We start from the raw sequence: 15,592 nt of genomic DNA on the forward strand, positions 1-15,592 counted from the left end.
TCGGTCCGCTCAGTCGTCCGATCAAGCGTGAGTAGCTCAGGCAGGTGGAGGGCTTTTATTCATAACCGTTTTCTGCGGGCCTAATGATATTTAATGAACGCTGCTTTGTGAATTCTGCAGTAACGAATCTTACATCAACCGAAATGTCTTCCTGCGTTTCGCGATGACACAGCTTCAGGACTGTGCAGAGGAAACACAAAATGGCCACAGTTTGACCCACTGGCAGCACAGTAAGCTCTCTAATTGCACAATCTCGCGAGCCTGTCGCAAGTCAGCTCGTCAAAATACGTGGAAGGAAGCAAGGAAGAGTGTGTTGTTGCCGCTGTCCCAAAGCTGGTGAGCAGGTTCGCCCGCGTGAGCAGGGACAGCCCTTCGGACAACACAGTTGAACAAGGAGAACTGCGACGATGTGAAGCTCGCAGTGACAAGAGGCTATGGCTCGGGCTCTATATAACGGGGCTACGTACTGACAAAAAGAGAGAAGAAACGAGACACTGCGTTGTGCACCGGAGCACTCCGCATAGAAAGGACCACGACAGTGACGAGAAAGCACAGCCACGAATTAGCGCAGCGACCCGATAGCGACCCGATAAACCAGAGCGGATAGCACGGAAAGGATTGAACCATGGAGAGAGAGAAACACCGAGACGGAAAACGAGTGGAGACAAAAAGTCGCCGCAGGCAAAACAGCCAAAAGTTTCAATCCTTCAACTGTGGCAGCGACCGAGAAAAGACCTTTAAAAAACAGGAACAAGACAGTAGCACGCAAGCAGAATCGGTAGATGTGAAGGATATTGACAAGAGGTGGTGGTGAACAAAAAATGACACACAGCCACGTTCAGCAACACCGTTTCTCTCGACTGCTTTTGCGGGGCGCCGAAATCGGGAGCCACTACCCCGTAAATTCTCTGGACCGAAAAGCATTGATCTCCGTTCGCGAACTCTAGGGCGTGGTGGAGCTGGCCGCCGGTCTTCTGACAAATTCCATGTTTCCGCGCTACACGAGCAACATGTCTTGGGCCATGGCGTCCACGACTTGGAGCAGAAGACGCAGAGGCCCCGCGTGGAAAAGATCGTCTGCGCGTCCCTCGCTGTTTTCGCCTTCCCTCCTGACAGGCGGCAAACGCCTGAACGTCGCGCTGTCCCCGTCTCCTCGCCGTTCCCCGGCGTCCTCCGAAACCGACAAGCTGGACCTGACAGCGGCGAGTCTCCTCTCTTCGTTCTGAAGCCACGCGGAGAAAAGCTCGAGGCGCCCTCCCTTCTTCCGCTTCTCTTCGCCTCTCTCTGCTCGCATGGCTTCGAGGCGAGCCAGCGTCTCCAAGGACTCTGAGGCAGTCGACGGCGCAAAGCACGACAAAGGAGGCGCCTCGACGAAGCGTCCCCTGGCCTCTGAGAGGAGTCCCGTCACCCGCTCAGGCGCAGCCTCGCTCTTCGAAACGTTTCCGCCAGAGTCGATATGCAAAGGGTAGTTCGACAGGCCTCCGCAACAGGGGCACATTTGGAATTCATCCCGGAAAACGTGTGCCGGTCCATTCGCCCTCCTCGGGCGTCTTCCTCCCGCCTGACCGCTCCGCTCGCTCCCCTTTCTGGTAACACCGTCGCCGGTTCCTGCTTCGCTGGTCTTCTCTTGTCTCTCGAGCACCGCTCTCTGCTGACTCGCGTCTGCGCCGCCCTGAGGGTCTCTTCCCTGTGCGTCCAGAGACTCGGCCGCTTCCTTTGTGCCGCAGCTTTCTTCGCGCCAGGCGCCGCCGTCCGCAAAGCTTTGAGGTGCTGTCCTCCGGTCGCCGAGGCCAGCTGCCTCGCCCGTACCCCGCAGGAGCTCGGCTGCACACTGCATCTCTCGCCACGCTCGAGGAAGCGGCAGCAGTGAGTCGGGAGACGCCACGAAGGCAGAGACAAAGAAAGACAGGGGCACACCCGGGCGTGTGACGGGCGGACAGGCGTCGCTCGGATCGTCTGAGCAGAACGGGAGAGAGGATAAGGTGGCCGAGGAGAACGCGGAGACCAGCGCGGCCGCAAAGCGCGAGGCTACCGTAGACTCGCCCAGACTCGCGTCGCGCGGCTGCAGAAGCGAAGAACGGCAAGGATTCGCGGTGTTCGAAGCGACAGATGAACAGGCCCTGGAGACCGGTAACTCACGCGTTTCAAACATGCGAGCGTTCGCTTCCGAGTCTGCAGAAAGACCGTTCGGCTGAAGCTGTGCGAGCGCCTTTTCTGTCGCCTGCCGAGCGGCGTGGGAGAGAAGCAGAAATGCCTCCAAACGCGGACACAGGCTCGGCGCGACAGAAAAGAAGAAGGTTTGGTACGCAGAACAGAGCGAGGAGTAGCGCTGGAAACAGTCCTCAAAGAAGTCCAGAAACAGTTGGAGCGTGGGCGAGGCAAGCACATGGCGGAGCAACGCTCCTCGAACAGCCAGCACGTCTTCCACGAGGGACAGCGACAGAGACGACGAAGGCGAAGCCGCGACCACCGGGGACGCAGGACAGAATGCAGAACCCGAGGCTGCAGCTGCAGACGACGACCGAGGCGAAGTCCGCGAGAAAGTACACGCAGGATCCGTCGAGGGCTCTCGCGTGCTGGAACTGAGGGATCCTCGACGCACAGAAGACGCAGGCGGCGACGAGGCTTCCTCTCTGTCCGAAGAACATTGGGGCGGAGAAGGTGCGACAGACGACGCGGACCGCGGGGAACAGACCCCGCCGTGAGACTGTCGCCGCACCTTGTCTACAGAGACACAGAGACAGCGGAAGCAACAGCCGCCGATCGGTTCTGCATTGACGTTCCGCGCCTCGCCCAGCCGCCAACGTCTCTTGTTTCAAGCATATTTCACGGAAAAGCTCAAACTCGCATGCTCAGCAGGCGCGGCCGCGACTTGCTGAGTTCCACGTCCGCCCTCGAGAAGACGGCACACGCTCGGAAGCGAAAAGGAACAGTTCGATGCATGTGGGTGCAGGCACAAAGATACTGCATGCGTGCGCGCTTCACAAATGAGGCCGAACAGACCTAGACACAGATTCACGCAGACACGCCGGGTGCGCATTTTCGCTGAACACAACCCCTCCCATACACCTAATGCCCCACCTATATCTTTACCTGTGTCCATCTGTCCATATATATATATATATATATATAACCCCGAATCCTAATGCATTTTTGTATGTATATTTATGCGGTGCCTGCATTTTATTCAGGCGACCCCACAGTACGCCGCATGTTCACATGTCTCAGAGAGGTCTGTCTCTGTGTGATACGAATGCGGCCATCCGAAGCTTACGAACGGCGACTGATGACAGGTCGGCGGGCGTCAGAGGCGAGGGCGCGGACTCTGCGGCAGCGCTTCGCGTTTCTTTTTCGAGCCGTCGGACTTCCTGCCGCTTCTGAACGAAGGCCACCATGGCGGCGTGGACGCGCGGAACCAAGAGCTTCAGCGGTAACTCCAGTCTGAAGAGGAGGAAAGGGACAAGACAGAGAAGACGTGCATGCCACGCAGAGCCCCCCGCCGCCAGGCTGAGGCGAAAGGGGGAGAAACCAAAGGAAAGACGGCACAAATAGGATTCGACAGACGAAAGCGGCGGCGAGAGAAGAGAAGCAGAGAGAGGAGGAAACACGGACGAGGACGAAACAGCCGGGGCAGAACCCCGCACTTGGAACCGGGAATCAACACAACGCAAACACGGACGAAAAGAGACTCTGTCGATATTTGGTGCTGTCTCGAACATGTGACTGGCCTTTTTTTACCTTCTGCCGCGAACAGGGAGTGCATCGCCTGGTTCAGAAAGTTCTTCTTCCTCGTCCTTTCGCCTTCGTCGCCGTCTTCCCCACTCCTCGCCACTCGCCTCGCTTGCCTCACGGCACGTTTCGCGCAGCGTGAAGAGTGCAAAGAGATGCCGCTCTCTCTCTAGGTCCCGCCAAGGCTGTCCACAAGATGCGAGAAGGAAACGCCACACGTCGCTGCCTAGCAGGTTGAAGACGTCTCGCACTTCCCCTTCGATCTCGCCGGTCTCTTCGTCCTCGGCGCCTGCTTCCTCCGCTTTTCTCTCCCGGTCCTCAAATCGCTGACCTTCGTTTGATGCGTGCAAACGGCTGGCGCTGACGAAGGAATAGGAGGAAGCAAAAGAGCACGAGTAGAGGCGCCCCCGAGGCTTCACTTCGCTGTCTCCGACGCCTTTCGCTCCTTCTCCCGACCCCGCCGCGCTGTCTCCTTTGTCTGCGCCGCCCTCGGAAAGTGTCTCCGCCGTCGCCAGCGGCGGCGAAGAGTGGCGCTGAATGCGGCCCCGCAATTCGCGCCGCGCGGCCCCAGCCTGGTCGCTTCCGACCCCGTCCGTGCTTGGGCCTCCTGCTGATTCTTCCGAGGGTTCTGCACTTCTTCCGAGAGCAGGCAACTGGCCGAGCAAGACGCAGTCTGTCTCTCGGTCCTTTCTCTTCCCACGCGTCCGGTCGCCGCTGCCGACGCGGAGGCGGCGAAGGAAGAGCGGGAGCGACCGGCGCAGAACCAGGAGCAGGAGAAGAAGGTCTGACTCAAAGGCTTCCAGGGACGAATACGCGCCAGCAGCGTTCCGCCTCAAGAGCTCGTCGACGAGAAGTTCGAGGCCACACAACACCCAGAAACCTTCCGTCTTGCAGGCCGCGTCGTCTGCTGTGGAAGCCAGGCCGAGCCTCTGTTCGTCCTTTTCCGCGGAGTCTCCTTGCGGGGGTTTCTCGCCTCCACGCTCTTTTAGGCGTTCGTCGTTCTGCGTGCCGTGGACCCACTCACCGGGGTTCCCGTTCGGTCTTGAGGAGTCTCGCTCGCCTCGCTGTTCGCGTGTCAGCCGGTGCGCGCCCGTGAGGCTCCTCTCGTCTCTTGTTTCCGTTTCTTGCGCGTTCCTCCTTTTGCCCTGGCCAGACGCCGACGCCTGCTGAGAGTGCGCAGGTGATCGCCCCTCTGGTGCTCCTGTTTGCTTTTTCTCCTCTTCGGCGTCTTCCCCTCGCAGGCTCAAAACAGGCGCGTGCTTTGCGGCTTCCGCGATTCGCTCCTCTTCGTCTCCTGTCTCTTCGTGTGGATCCTCGAATCCCGACGCGTCGTCAGAAGCGTCTGACGAAGACACACAGAAAAGCTGCTTTCCTGTGTCGGAGTCGTCGCTCTCCACTTCCGTTTCGCCATCCTTCTTCTCCTCTTTTTCTGCCTCCTCAACTTTGTCTTCGGCTGCGTCCAAACAGCCTTCCGATTCCCTTTTCGCTTCTGATTCGTCTCGTCTCCCGTCGCCTCGCGCGTCCCCGCCCAACAACTCCCCGCCCCCCTCGTCGCCCTCGAAGTCGCCACCCACATCCGCTGTTCGCGGTTCTGCCTCGTCTTCACACCCCTCGGAGTCTGAAAACAACAAAGCGTCAGCATCTGCGCGTTCCGCCTCGTCGGCGGGCGCTGACGCCTTCGCCGTCTCTTTCAAGCGGCCTTCCTCTCTCTCCTTTTCCAGCGAAACTGGCTTGCCACCTCGCTCTCCCTCTCTCTCTGTCCGCATCGTCGGCTCTCCCGCCTCTCCATGGTGCGACTGCTCCTCCGTCTCCTCTGTCTCCTTTTCTGTCTCTGTTTGGTCCTTCTCTGCCTCCTTGCGCTTCCCCGCTATTTCTGTGTTTTCGCCCTCTGCCGCCTCGGTCTCCCTTTTGTTCTCCTCCCACGCCTTCGCCGATTTCACCTTCTCGAGGGCCTGCCTCAGCGCCGCGGCGAGCGACGCCTGGAGTTTCCTCTTGGTCGTCTTCTCTTCCCACTTCTCCAGAGCCTCGGATGTGTCTACACCGCCTCGTTCCGCGGAAGCAGAAGGCTCGCGCTGTCGGAGAACTCTGGCCGATCTTCGATGCGCACTTTTCTGTTGTAGAGAAAACAGTCTCGCCACCCGCATCCAGTTTTTAACTTCGCCGCTTCGTTGCCGCCCCTGGGCCACGCAGCACGCCAGACACAGAGACGGCGCGACGGAGGGTCCGCCAGCGAACAAAGGCTGAAAGGCGAAACAGGGAGGATCTCCAGCCGGATCGGTTCCGCGTTGCGTCTTGTCCCCGCGAGAGAAGAGAGAAAACATATGGGCGGCAAGCGGAGTCGCCGCCTCCGACGGAGACACTGTCCCGTCCTTCCCCGAAAGGCCCGCGCGGGCCTTCAACCGTAGGAGGCGGCGATCCTCTTCGTCGCGACTCTCTAGCCAGATGCGCAGTCGCTGCTCGACGGCCTCCACGAACTGACAAGTCAGGAGGGCGGCTCTGGGGGCAAGAGGGAAACGGAGACACACACAAAAAAGGCGAAACGGGACAGACAGGTCGGTCAGCGAGGCAGGGAAGCCCCGGCAAGAAACTCCTGAAACGCGCGAAACAACGCTACGGGCCTCATCAGACTCGCGGTCTGCCTCGGGAAGCGACAGCGCACACCGACCCGAAATGTGTGGCACAGCCCCGTCCCCCCTTGGGGCCATCTCGCTCCTTATATTCCACATGTTTCGATCTACGAACGCGCCCTCGGGTCCACGCTTCTGTTTGCTGTCGGCGGCAGCCTGTTTGAACACCTCAGGAGCCCCGGAAGCGGCCGGCCGGGAGGGCGGAGCGAGGAGAGAAACAGAACCAACCGGAAGGAGGCGCGATGAGGGAAAGCGGCATCGCGCGCATCGAAACAGACTCTTCCACATCCGAACGCAAACGATCGCTGTCTCCGACTTACCCCTCGTAGACTGTCGGATTGTCCATGGGTGCCTCCTTGCCTGCCTCGCGAGGGCCAGGGTCCGCGTCGTCTTTGCACCTTTTCGGCCCGTCGCCGCGGCGCGCGCAGGCGGCGCTGCTTGCGCGAGAGGCGAGAGACGCAGAGAAGGACGCCGAGAGGCGGGACAGGGAGAAGGTTGGAGGCGCGGAACCGGACGCGGCGCTGGCAATGAAACGCGTCAAGTCTGCCGGAAGTTTCTCGCTTCTCTCCAGCAAAACAATGAAGAAACACGCGGGGTTGCCGCCGGACGAAGCGCGAAGGCTTCCCGCTGCGCTCTGGTGGAGGCAATCCAGGACGGCGAGCCGCTCGAGAGAACTCAGGCAGGCCCAGAGCTCTGAGAAAACGGGCGGGAGAAGTGCAGCAGGGAAAACATCCAGAGAACAGAGACACTCCACAAGCCGTCCGGTGTTCAGCGCTTTGGGAAAGCAACAAAGGCCCAGTAACTAACACGACGAGACGGGGAATCGCGGAACGCGGAGAAGGCAAAAAGCCAAGAAACGCCTCGCCGCCGCATCGGTCACCCACGCCCCGAAAGACGAACGCGAACCAGTTACCTCTATATCTCTCTGTTTCTTCAAACCCCTCTCTCGGGATCTACCTCTATCTTGTGGTAGACCTATGTCGATATATATATATATATATATATGTATGTATTATATGTATATAAATCGTATGTGGCGTGTATTGGTGACCGTTAATCCCCGGGGACGCGCACACTGCGACAGAGAAATACGCAGCAAGCAGACGAACAGTTCCACGGATCTATTTCGCTTGAGTACACAGAGTGTGGACAACCCCGACGGAAAGGCATCTACTTCGATCTGCCTGCATACGCATGCGAAGAACTACCGATGTGGGAATGAACTTCGAGGGATGTCTCAGGAACCGTGTAGCCAATTCGCGGGAGGACTTGGAGCCTTTACCAGCGATCTGGTAGAGAATGACAGCCCCGTTTTTGCCGTCATCTGCGCCGGACGCGACATGAAGAAGACGGTGCAAAACGTCTCCAATGGGCGTTCCACCGGGTCCCGTCGTCTGAGGCCCGACGAAGAGAGTCGCCGGGGAGATTTCCACGCGAGAACCAACCTGGACCGAAGACGAGGGGGACACAGACACATCCGGACAGGGCTCGAAGCTCGAGACACCGTGGCTGTGGGTAAAAACAATGTTAACGCGTAGAAACGATCGGAGCGCGGTCCGAATGGACGAACCAAAAACTCCTGGCACCTCCCGCAGCACACCGCTGTAGCCACCGACGGGCGAGCTCCAACGCCTCAGATTCAGACGCCGCTTGGCAGGTTACACACATACCCGTGAGTCTTGATGCAAACTCACCAGGCAGTCCCTCTCTACACCGACAGGTATACGTCGTGAGGTAAATATAAATATAAATATATGTGTTTATATGAATAATGTGAAGAGGCGCACACACAAACAGGCATGCGCACATGTGTGTCAACATATATATATATATATATATGGTTTGAGGGAGGGTAAGAAAGTGTGTGAAGAGAGGCGGCCTATTTGTAGAATGGACTGCCGGAGTGTCGGAACCCAGGTGGTTTTTGAAAAGCTCGCTTACGTTAAGCGCACTGAGGAGCGAAGGCAAGAGGCAGCCGCGTAGAACGCCTAGAGAGAGTCCGTCGTCTGCGTCGTCGCTTTCGTGCTTCATCTTAAGACCAACTTTTCCGTCGCCTCGCACCACCCCCCGGCCCGTCGCTTTCGCTCTGCTCGACCTCCCGCCGGCCCTGAGCAGCAGCCACTTGGAGCCCAAGGCGCCGCCGGCCCCGCGGCGGTACGCCCCGGCGAGCGCGGGCTCCAGCAAGGGGACACTGAACCTGTGGAGCGCGTACGTGGACTCGCCGGCCGGAGGAGGAACAGAGGCAGGAGAGCCCTCTGATTCTGCGGCCGGCCTAGAAGACGAAACTGCGACTTCAAAAGAGAACACCGAGCAGCGAGAGAAAGGTGTCTCTCGGCCGGGCGAGCGCTGGCCCTGACTCGCGGCTTCATCCTCGCCAATCGACAACGAAACTCTGTCGTCGATTCCAAAAGCGCCGGCCTTCTCGCCTCCTTCCTCCGCGGCGCCTGTCCAGGCTGCGTCGGGGCGCCGCGCCCCGTTCGCCTCAGGGTCGGCGGAGACTACCCAATCCGCTCGGAGGGCGTTTCCACCGGAAAGACTCACCGAGCCTCCGTTTCCGGACGCGCTGCTGGTCTTGGACCTTCCAAGCTGTCTCCATGCAGCCGGCGCGCCGTTCTCCAGCTCCAGACGGCGACTTGCGGCTGGCCCGCACGGCGACTCCCCGGAAGGCGAGAACGCCGACAGCGACATCGCAGGCGGCGACGCCTGCTTCGCCAGGGACAGGAGGCTGTCCCTAGCCAAGAGGCGCTGCCACGCCTCGAAGAGGAGGCCGTCGTGAGAGCGGAAAAGGAAGTGAAGAATGGACGCGACGGGCCGCCGGAAGAACGGAGACGCTTCCGTGGCGGCTGTCCACAGACAGCAGCACGAAGGCGAGCAAGAGGAAAGCGCGGCGGCAGCGGAGGCCGCTCGGCGGACGCACTGCGGTAGAGGCGTCTCTTCCTCGTCGCCTCTCCAGGGGATGTCTAGCGCGAGATCGGCGTCGAGGTCCCCGACACAGGCCGGCAGCGACGACAGGGAAGACGAAACGCACGGCGCCCGCGGAGGGCTTTCCTTTCGTCCGCGTCTGCGTGATTCTTCCTCCCTTTGGCTGTCCAACAGTCTCATGACGCGCCGACTCACGCTGCCGCCGCGCTGCGCCAGGTCATGGCCTTTCGCTGGCGAGCCTCCCCAAACGCCCGCGGCGTCTCGCGAAGCCGTCCACCCTGCGCCTCGTCCCCGGTCGGTTGTGCTTTGCACGAGTCGCACAGCCTCTTCCAAGTCGTCAATCGACACGAGAGAGGCTCCACGGTGTCTCGTCTTTCCAAACAGCGCCGCCAGCAATCGCGAAGGGCCGAGCACCGAGGCGGCGACATCGTTCTCGGCATCAGGAGGAGGAGACGTCCGCGAGAACAAGGAGAAGGCAAACGGCTCGCAGTCGACGGCTTCGCAGTTTGCTTGCGCCTGGCCGAGGAGGGAGATGTCGAACAGTTCTGGTTTCTCTCTTCGGGTCGCCGCCATCGCAGCTTCCATCACCACGCGCTGGACTTCGGCTCCAGTCATGCCTCGCATTCCCTGGGCAATGCTCACAAGTTCTTCTTCCAGGGTGTCGTCCACTTCCCACCCCTTCTGCAGGCAGTGGTCTCCCTCGCGCGATCCCAGGGGAGCGCCCGCCTCCTGGCCTGTTGGTCCGGCGCTGCTCTCCTTCGCAGAGTCTCCGCCGCCGCTCGCTGTCTCTCGCTGCTTTCGCGGTCGCCTCCCCCCTGCGTTCTGCAGGGGGCGTCGCTGACCGAGCTGTTCCCGCAAGAACTTTTTGAGAATGGCCAGGCAACTCTGGACGTCGTTGAAAGGCGCAAATTTGCACTCGCGGTCGAACCGGCCTGGGCGCCGCAGGGCGCTGTCGATCAGGTGCGGGCAGTTTGTTGCTCCGAATATAAGCACGTTCTGCATCGGCTTCAGGCCATCCATGAGGGCGAGCAGTGTGGCTACCAGCGCCGCTTGCTCGCCGGCGCCGGACGTGGGGTTGCCGGCGTCGCCGTCCCCGGACTTTGAAAACAGGTTCTTTTCGCGGCACGGGGCCATGCCGTCCAACTCGTCGAAGAAAATGATGGATGGCGCATGCTTCTCGGCCGCACTGAACAACTGCATCAGGCTCTTCTCCGCTTCGCCGACCCACTTGGACAACATCTCGCCGCCGCGGCGCACAAAGAGCGACACTCTGTGCCCCGCGCGACGCAAACTCCCCACAAACGCTCGCACCAACAGCGTCTTGCCCGTCCCTGGAGGTCCGCAGAGGAGGACGCCCCGCGGCGGGCGCAGCAGAGGCGAGCACGTGGCTGAAAAGGACGAAAACAGCTCGGGATTCAAGAGACCCGCCGCCGCCTCCTCAAGCACCCCGATCGCCTCCGTCAAGCCTCCTACAGGGACACCACAGGAGAAAGGCGACACGCGCAGGACAAAGGCGTCCAGAGACACCCAAAACAAGGCCGCCGGAGTGGACTTTGGACGCTTCGCCACTCCACGCTGCGTCAGCATCTCGCAAGCACGGATTTCGTCCCTTCGAGATATAAAGAGCAAACGCGCACACCCGATGAATCCTCGAGTAGGCAATCCCGCGGCGCCAGGCCAGGGACGGACACCTCGCCAGCGACAGCACCACCGCAACGGGAGAGCCCCACAGAGACTCGGAGACGGCACAACAAGCTAAAGTAGGGAAATACACACGATGCGAGGAAACCCATATATTTATACACGTGTGTGGAGATCTATTTCGAGAAGCACATCTACATGGGGGTTTGCCGACTTTTTCATCGCTTTTTGCGAGGGACATTTCGAGCGGCCTCCCTGGACGAGAAGCTCGGAGGACTGCTGGAACGAAAAGGCAACGAGATGACGAGGCCCTACCGACATCCTCCAAGGTGACGTTGCAGTCGACGTCATCGGGCAAGACTTCTTCCTCTTCTGCGTCTCGGCCGTCGTGAGCGCCGCCGGCGTCTCCGGTGTCCCCGCCCTTGTTCCCCCTGGCCGAAGAGACAGCCGAGAGAGACGCGTCTTCGGGGCTTGAAGCGCCGCCCCCGCTGGACTCTGCTGGCGCCTGCCGCTCCCGACGCCCAAACGGGAGGCTCTCGCTCGCAGCAGCGTGCGACGCAGACGGCGGGGCGCGGACAGTTCCACTTTGCACTAGATCCGAAGAAGCGGCGCCTTGCTGCGTGTCTCGGGAACCAGACAGGGACGACGTTGCTCGCGTTCTCGCGCTTGGCTTCGGCGGGCGAAACCCGCCCAGAATGAATTTCGACGCTGCCCTGGCGCTGGTCCGCCGCTGCGCCTCCGCGCTGTCTCTGTCTCGCGCCCCGGCTTCTCTTCGCTCGGTGCTCGTCGAAGAACGCTGTCTGCCGGTCGCGTCCTCTGTCGCTGCTTCGGGCGGCTGAACGCTCGAGGGCGTGGAAACCGAAGAGGCCGGAGACGCCCCACGCTTCCTCAGTCTCCCACATGCGTGCAGAAGGCCTCGCCCAGCGGTGGGCTCTGCAGCGCCCTTCTTCCCCGGACCGGGAGACCGCCGCGCCGCTTCCTTCTCCCTCTCAAGCTCCTGGGCAAATCGACGAAGTGCCTCCACATGCTTGTCCACACGAGCGGAAACGATTTTCCAGGCAGTTTCCAAGTCATCGTTGTCCTCGTGCGATTTCCCTGCGAAGAGCGACGGGAACGGAGAGGAAGACGAAGAAGAGGAAGACGATGAAGAAGAGGAAGACGACGACGAAGAGGAAGACGATGAAGAAGACGAAGCTGAAGGTGACGAGAGGGAAGGAACAGAGGACGAGGAAGAGGAAGGCGGTCGCGCAGAGGAAACAGAAGGCGTCTCAGCAAGGGGAGACTTGGATGCGCTTTGGGCATACCGCCGTGTTTCTGCAGACGTCAGGGGCGCCTGCTGGTCTCCATCATCCTCGCTGTCGGAGGGAGACAGCAGCCGAACAAGACGACGACGACGGACCACTGTTCCCCCCTCTTCAGCGTCTTTCTCTTGCGCTTCGCTCCCAGGGATTAACGTAGATGATCCATCGGTCGCAGCTGAGGAGGAAGAGGAACTCGGAGGAGAAGAGGAGGGGACAGAAGAACTACGCGAGCGGGGAGTTAGCCCTCGAGAAGGTCCATCCTGTGCGTCGGCTGTCTGCCTTCTGCTTCGCACGCCTTCCGTCTTGGCACGGACCATCTCGCGCCCCGCCTGGAGAGAACAGATGGACGAAGGGGCTGACGACGCCGAACACGTGCCGGAAGGAGACGAAGACGAACGAGAAGACAAACGAGACGCGCGTTCCTCCTTCTTGCGTGCCTGGCTGCTCGACTGCTGCGACGGCCTACTCGAGAGGTCGCATTCCCGGTCGCCTCTTTGGCCGCCGCGGTCCGTGTGCGTCTGCGATTCCCCGGCCCGCGCCTCCTGGTCGTCTGTAAGCCTCCGCCGTTTTCGCCCCGTCTCCTCGACCTTCTTCCCAGCTGTGCGCTCGCGCTCAGCCGACCCCAGACGGCCGCCGAGTCCGCTCGGCCGCTTCTCCCTCGCGCTCGAACCGCGAGAAGAGGAAGACGAAAGGGCCGAGGCAGCCGAGGCGTTTTCTCGAAGTTTCCCCGCGGCGCGGCTCCGAGACGAAGCATGGAGGGACGCCTCTGGTCTCCTGTCTCCGTCCGTGTCTCGCTGCCGCACTTGCGCGCCTGACCGCAGAGAGGAGAGAGAGGAGGAATCCTCTTTGGGGACGCTTGAGCACGAAGCTGGCCTCTTCCGTTTCTCCGTTTCGTCTCGTCCTTCGCCCGGTCTTCGCACAGAACCGCCGCACGCTTCGCCGGCTTTCCCCCCGGAGACTGCCGCCTTTCCGCGACCGCGCGGGGCTCCATCCGCGGTTGACTGAGGAGATGAGAACGAGAGGAGTCGATTCGACATTGCCCCCGTGTGCGCTGGAGAGGAAGGAGCGCGAAGGGGTGCACAGCCGCCGGTGCGAGGCGTAGACGGAGAAAGGGGAGAAGCAGCGACGCCAGCGAGGCGCGAGCTTCGACGAGGCGGCAGCGATATAGAGACGTCCCGTTTCGCTTTTTTGTCCTTTTCTGGTTTGCGTCGACTGCCTTGGGCGAGAGGTCTCCTTGCGACTCGAGAAGAAGACTGGGAAGAAGAGGAGGAAGAGCGAGAGGACGAAGAGGGAGAGCCGTGCGATGTTTGGAACGCCGAAGAAGACCGTTCCAGTGGAAGAGCCGAGAGCGACAGTTTAGGAGAAGGCGTGCGAGGGGCGGAGGCAGACGGGATGCTGGAAGGCGAGAGGGAGGGCGATCGCGGTGACAGTTGAGGAGACGATCGACCAGAAGACGACGAACGAGACGAGGGAAAGTTTTCTTTGTCTCCCACTTCATACATGTCATAATCGTCTTCCTCGTCCGCGTCGTCCTCCACATCGCTCGCTTCCTCATCGTGCCAGTCTTCCTCCCAGCTCGCCTCGTCCTCCTCGTCCTCGAAATCGTCCTCTTGTATGTCCCCCTCTTCTCGATCTTCCTCGTTCTCGCCATCCTCCGCCTCAGAGGAAACGGAGCACGACTCTCCAAAGGACCCCGTGTCACTCACGTCTTCACTTTGATACGGTGACAACTCATCCTCTTCATAGTGTTCGTCGTCATCGTATTCGTCTTCTGCCTCTCCTTCTTCCTCTCCCTCTTCGTCCTCTTCTTCCTCTTCGTCCTCCTCTTCTTCGTCCTCCTCTTCTTCGTCCTCCTCTTCTTCCTCTTCTTCCTCTTCTTCTTCCTCCTCTTCTTCCTCTCCTTCTTCCTCTTCTTCCTCTCCTTCGTCCGCCTTTTCTTCCTCGTCCTCCTCTTCGGACCCGAATAAGTCGCCACTACCCCGCATGTGCCTTGGTGCGCAGTCCCGACCGCGAAGTGAAGAAGCATGGACAGCCGTTCGGTCGTCTGCTTTCTGATGACAGCGGCGTTTGCCATCGCTCTCTTTCTGCCGAGCTCTCTCGAGTTGCCGTTGCTTGTCCTCGGACCCAGCTACGCTTGGCGGAGAGCCCCGTGCTTCTGCGTCTCTCAGAGGATGAGAACGCCAAGGTTCCGGATTAAAGCGGCGAGGCATTTCCTGAGGTGGAGAGCATTGAAGATCCGATCTCTGTCCTCTTCGCGTTTTCTCTTCCCGAGCAGAAGCCGCCGGCGGCGGCCGCGTGTTTGAGCCATCCACGCCCCCAGTCTCCTTGCTGTTTTCAGGAGAGCTGTGCGTCGCTGCATCCTCTCTGCGTTTCTCCCTCGCTCTCTCGTGTCGGTCCTTCTTTTCTCTCTGTTTCAGTTCTCGTCCTCCCTCTCGCTCCCGTTCAGCGCCTTGGTTTCCTTCACTCCGACGTTTGCCCTCGTTCTCGCGTTCAGCGCCTATCTCTCGCACTTTCCGTCTCTTCTCCGACTCCCCGTTTCTGTCCGCACCTCCCGCCCAGTCCTTGTCTCTGACGCCTTCCACTTCGCGCTTCATCTCTTCCTCTCTGTTTCTCTCCTGCACTGCTTCTCCCTCTATCTGCCATTCCTCCTCCCGCATCCACTCCTTCTTCTTTCTCTTCTTCTCTCTCTTCTCTCTCTTGGCGGTCTCTGTCCTCTCCCCAGATCCGTCCTCGTCGCCCTTTTTTCGGCCGCTCGTCCGGCGCTTCGCCACTCCAGCGCGATCGACGGTCAACGCGGGCGAGTCAGGAGACGCGCTGGAGGCAGCTGACGCGGGGGGACGCACGGCGGGGTGGCCACGAGCTTCGAGGAAGCGCGCAGCACTTGGATCTTCACAGACACCTGAAGAAACGCCTTTTCCGGCGTGTTTCTTCGGAGACTTGGGGGGCGAGACGTAAGCGGCATTTGGCGAGAGGAGAGGAGAGTGAGAGGCCACAGCTCGGCTGCTTTTGATCTTCGCGTGAGAGGCCAAACGCGACTCTCCAGAACGGGGAGACGACGGCCCTTCCGGTCCGGCTGTCCCCGCGCCGCCTTGTGGAAAAAAGAGCCTTTCCTCACCGCTATGAGCAGTTGTGCTGCACGCTCCAGAAAGTTCAGCGTCACAGGTTACAGCTGCTGGGGGCATCGGCACTCGACACACCAACGCAGAAGAAGAGAGGGAAGAGGGGGAGCCTGACAAAGAGGGACAAGAGGAAGAGGAGGCCGGAAGAGCCGGCGCAGACGCCTGGGGCCTCCGCTTCTTTTTTCTCCTTCGCTTTTCGTCCATTGGTGGACGATGCAGAACGAGAGGGGAACCTTGGGGGGGGGGGGGGGGG

The 15,592-nt window shown here is 60.5% G+C and overlaps 1 protein-coding gene across 1 annotated transcript; it reads right to left on the reverse strand.

Annotated features, from left to right (window-relative positions):
* Positions 1-997: 997 nt before the first annotated feature.
* Positions 998-15,543, reverse strand: NCLIV_065330 (putative ATPase, AAA family domain-containing protein; the record flags this gene model as incomplete). The annotated part of the gene is made up of 7 exons (XM_003886084.1): positions 998-2,724; positions 3,275-3,441; positions 3,739-6,225; positions 6,677-7,049; positions 7,639-7,801; positions 8,298-10,747; positions 11,235-15,543. 7 exons carry the CDS (start codon positions 15,541-15,543, stop codon positions 998-1,000), a joined length of 11,676 nt encoding a protein of 3,891 aa, XP_003886133.1.
* Between the last annotated feature and the right edge of the window lie 49 nt (positions 15,544-15,592).

The sequence above is a fragment of the Neospora caninum genome, chromosome XII (genome assembly GCF_000208865.1).
Source record: "Neospora caninum Liverpool complete genome, chromosome XII".
Classification (NCBI taxonomy): Eukaryota; Apicomplexa; class Conoidasida; order Eucoccidiorida; family Sarcocystidae; genus Neospora; species Neospora caninum.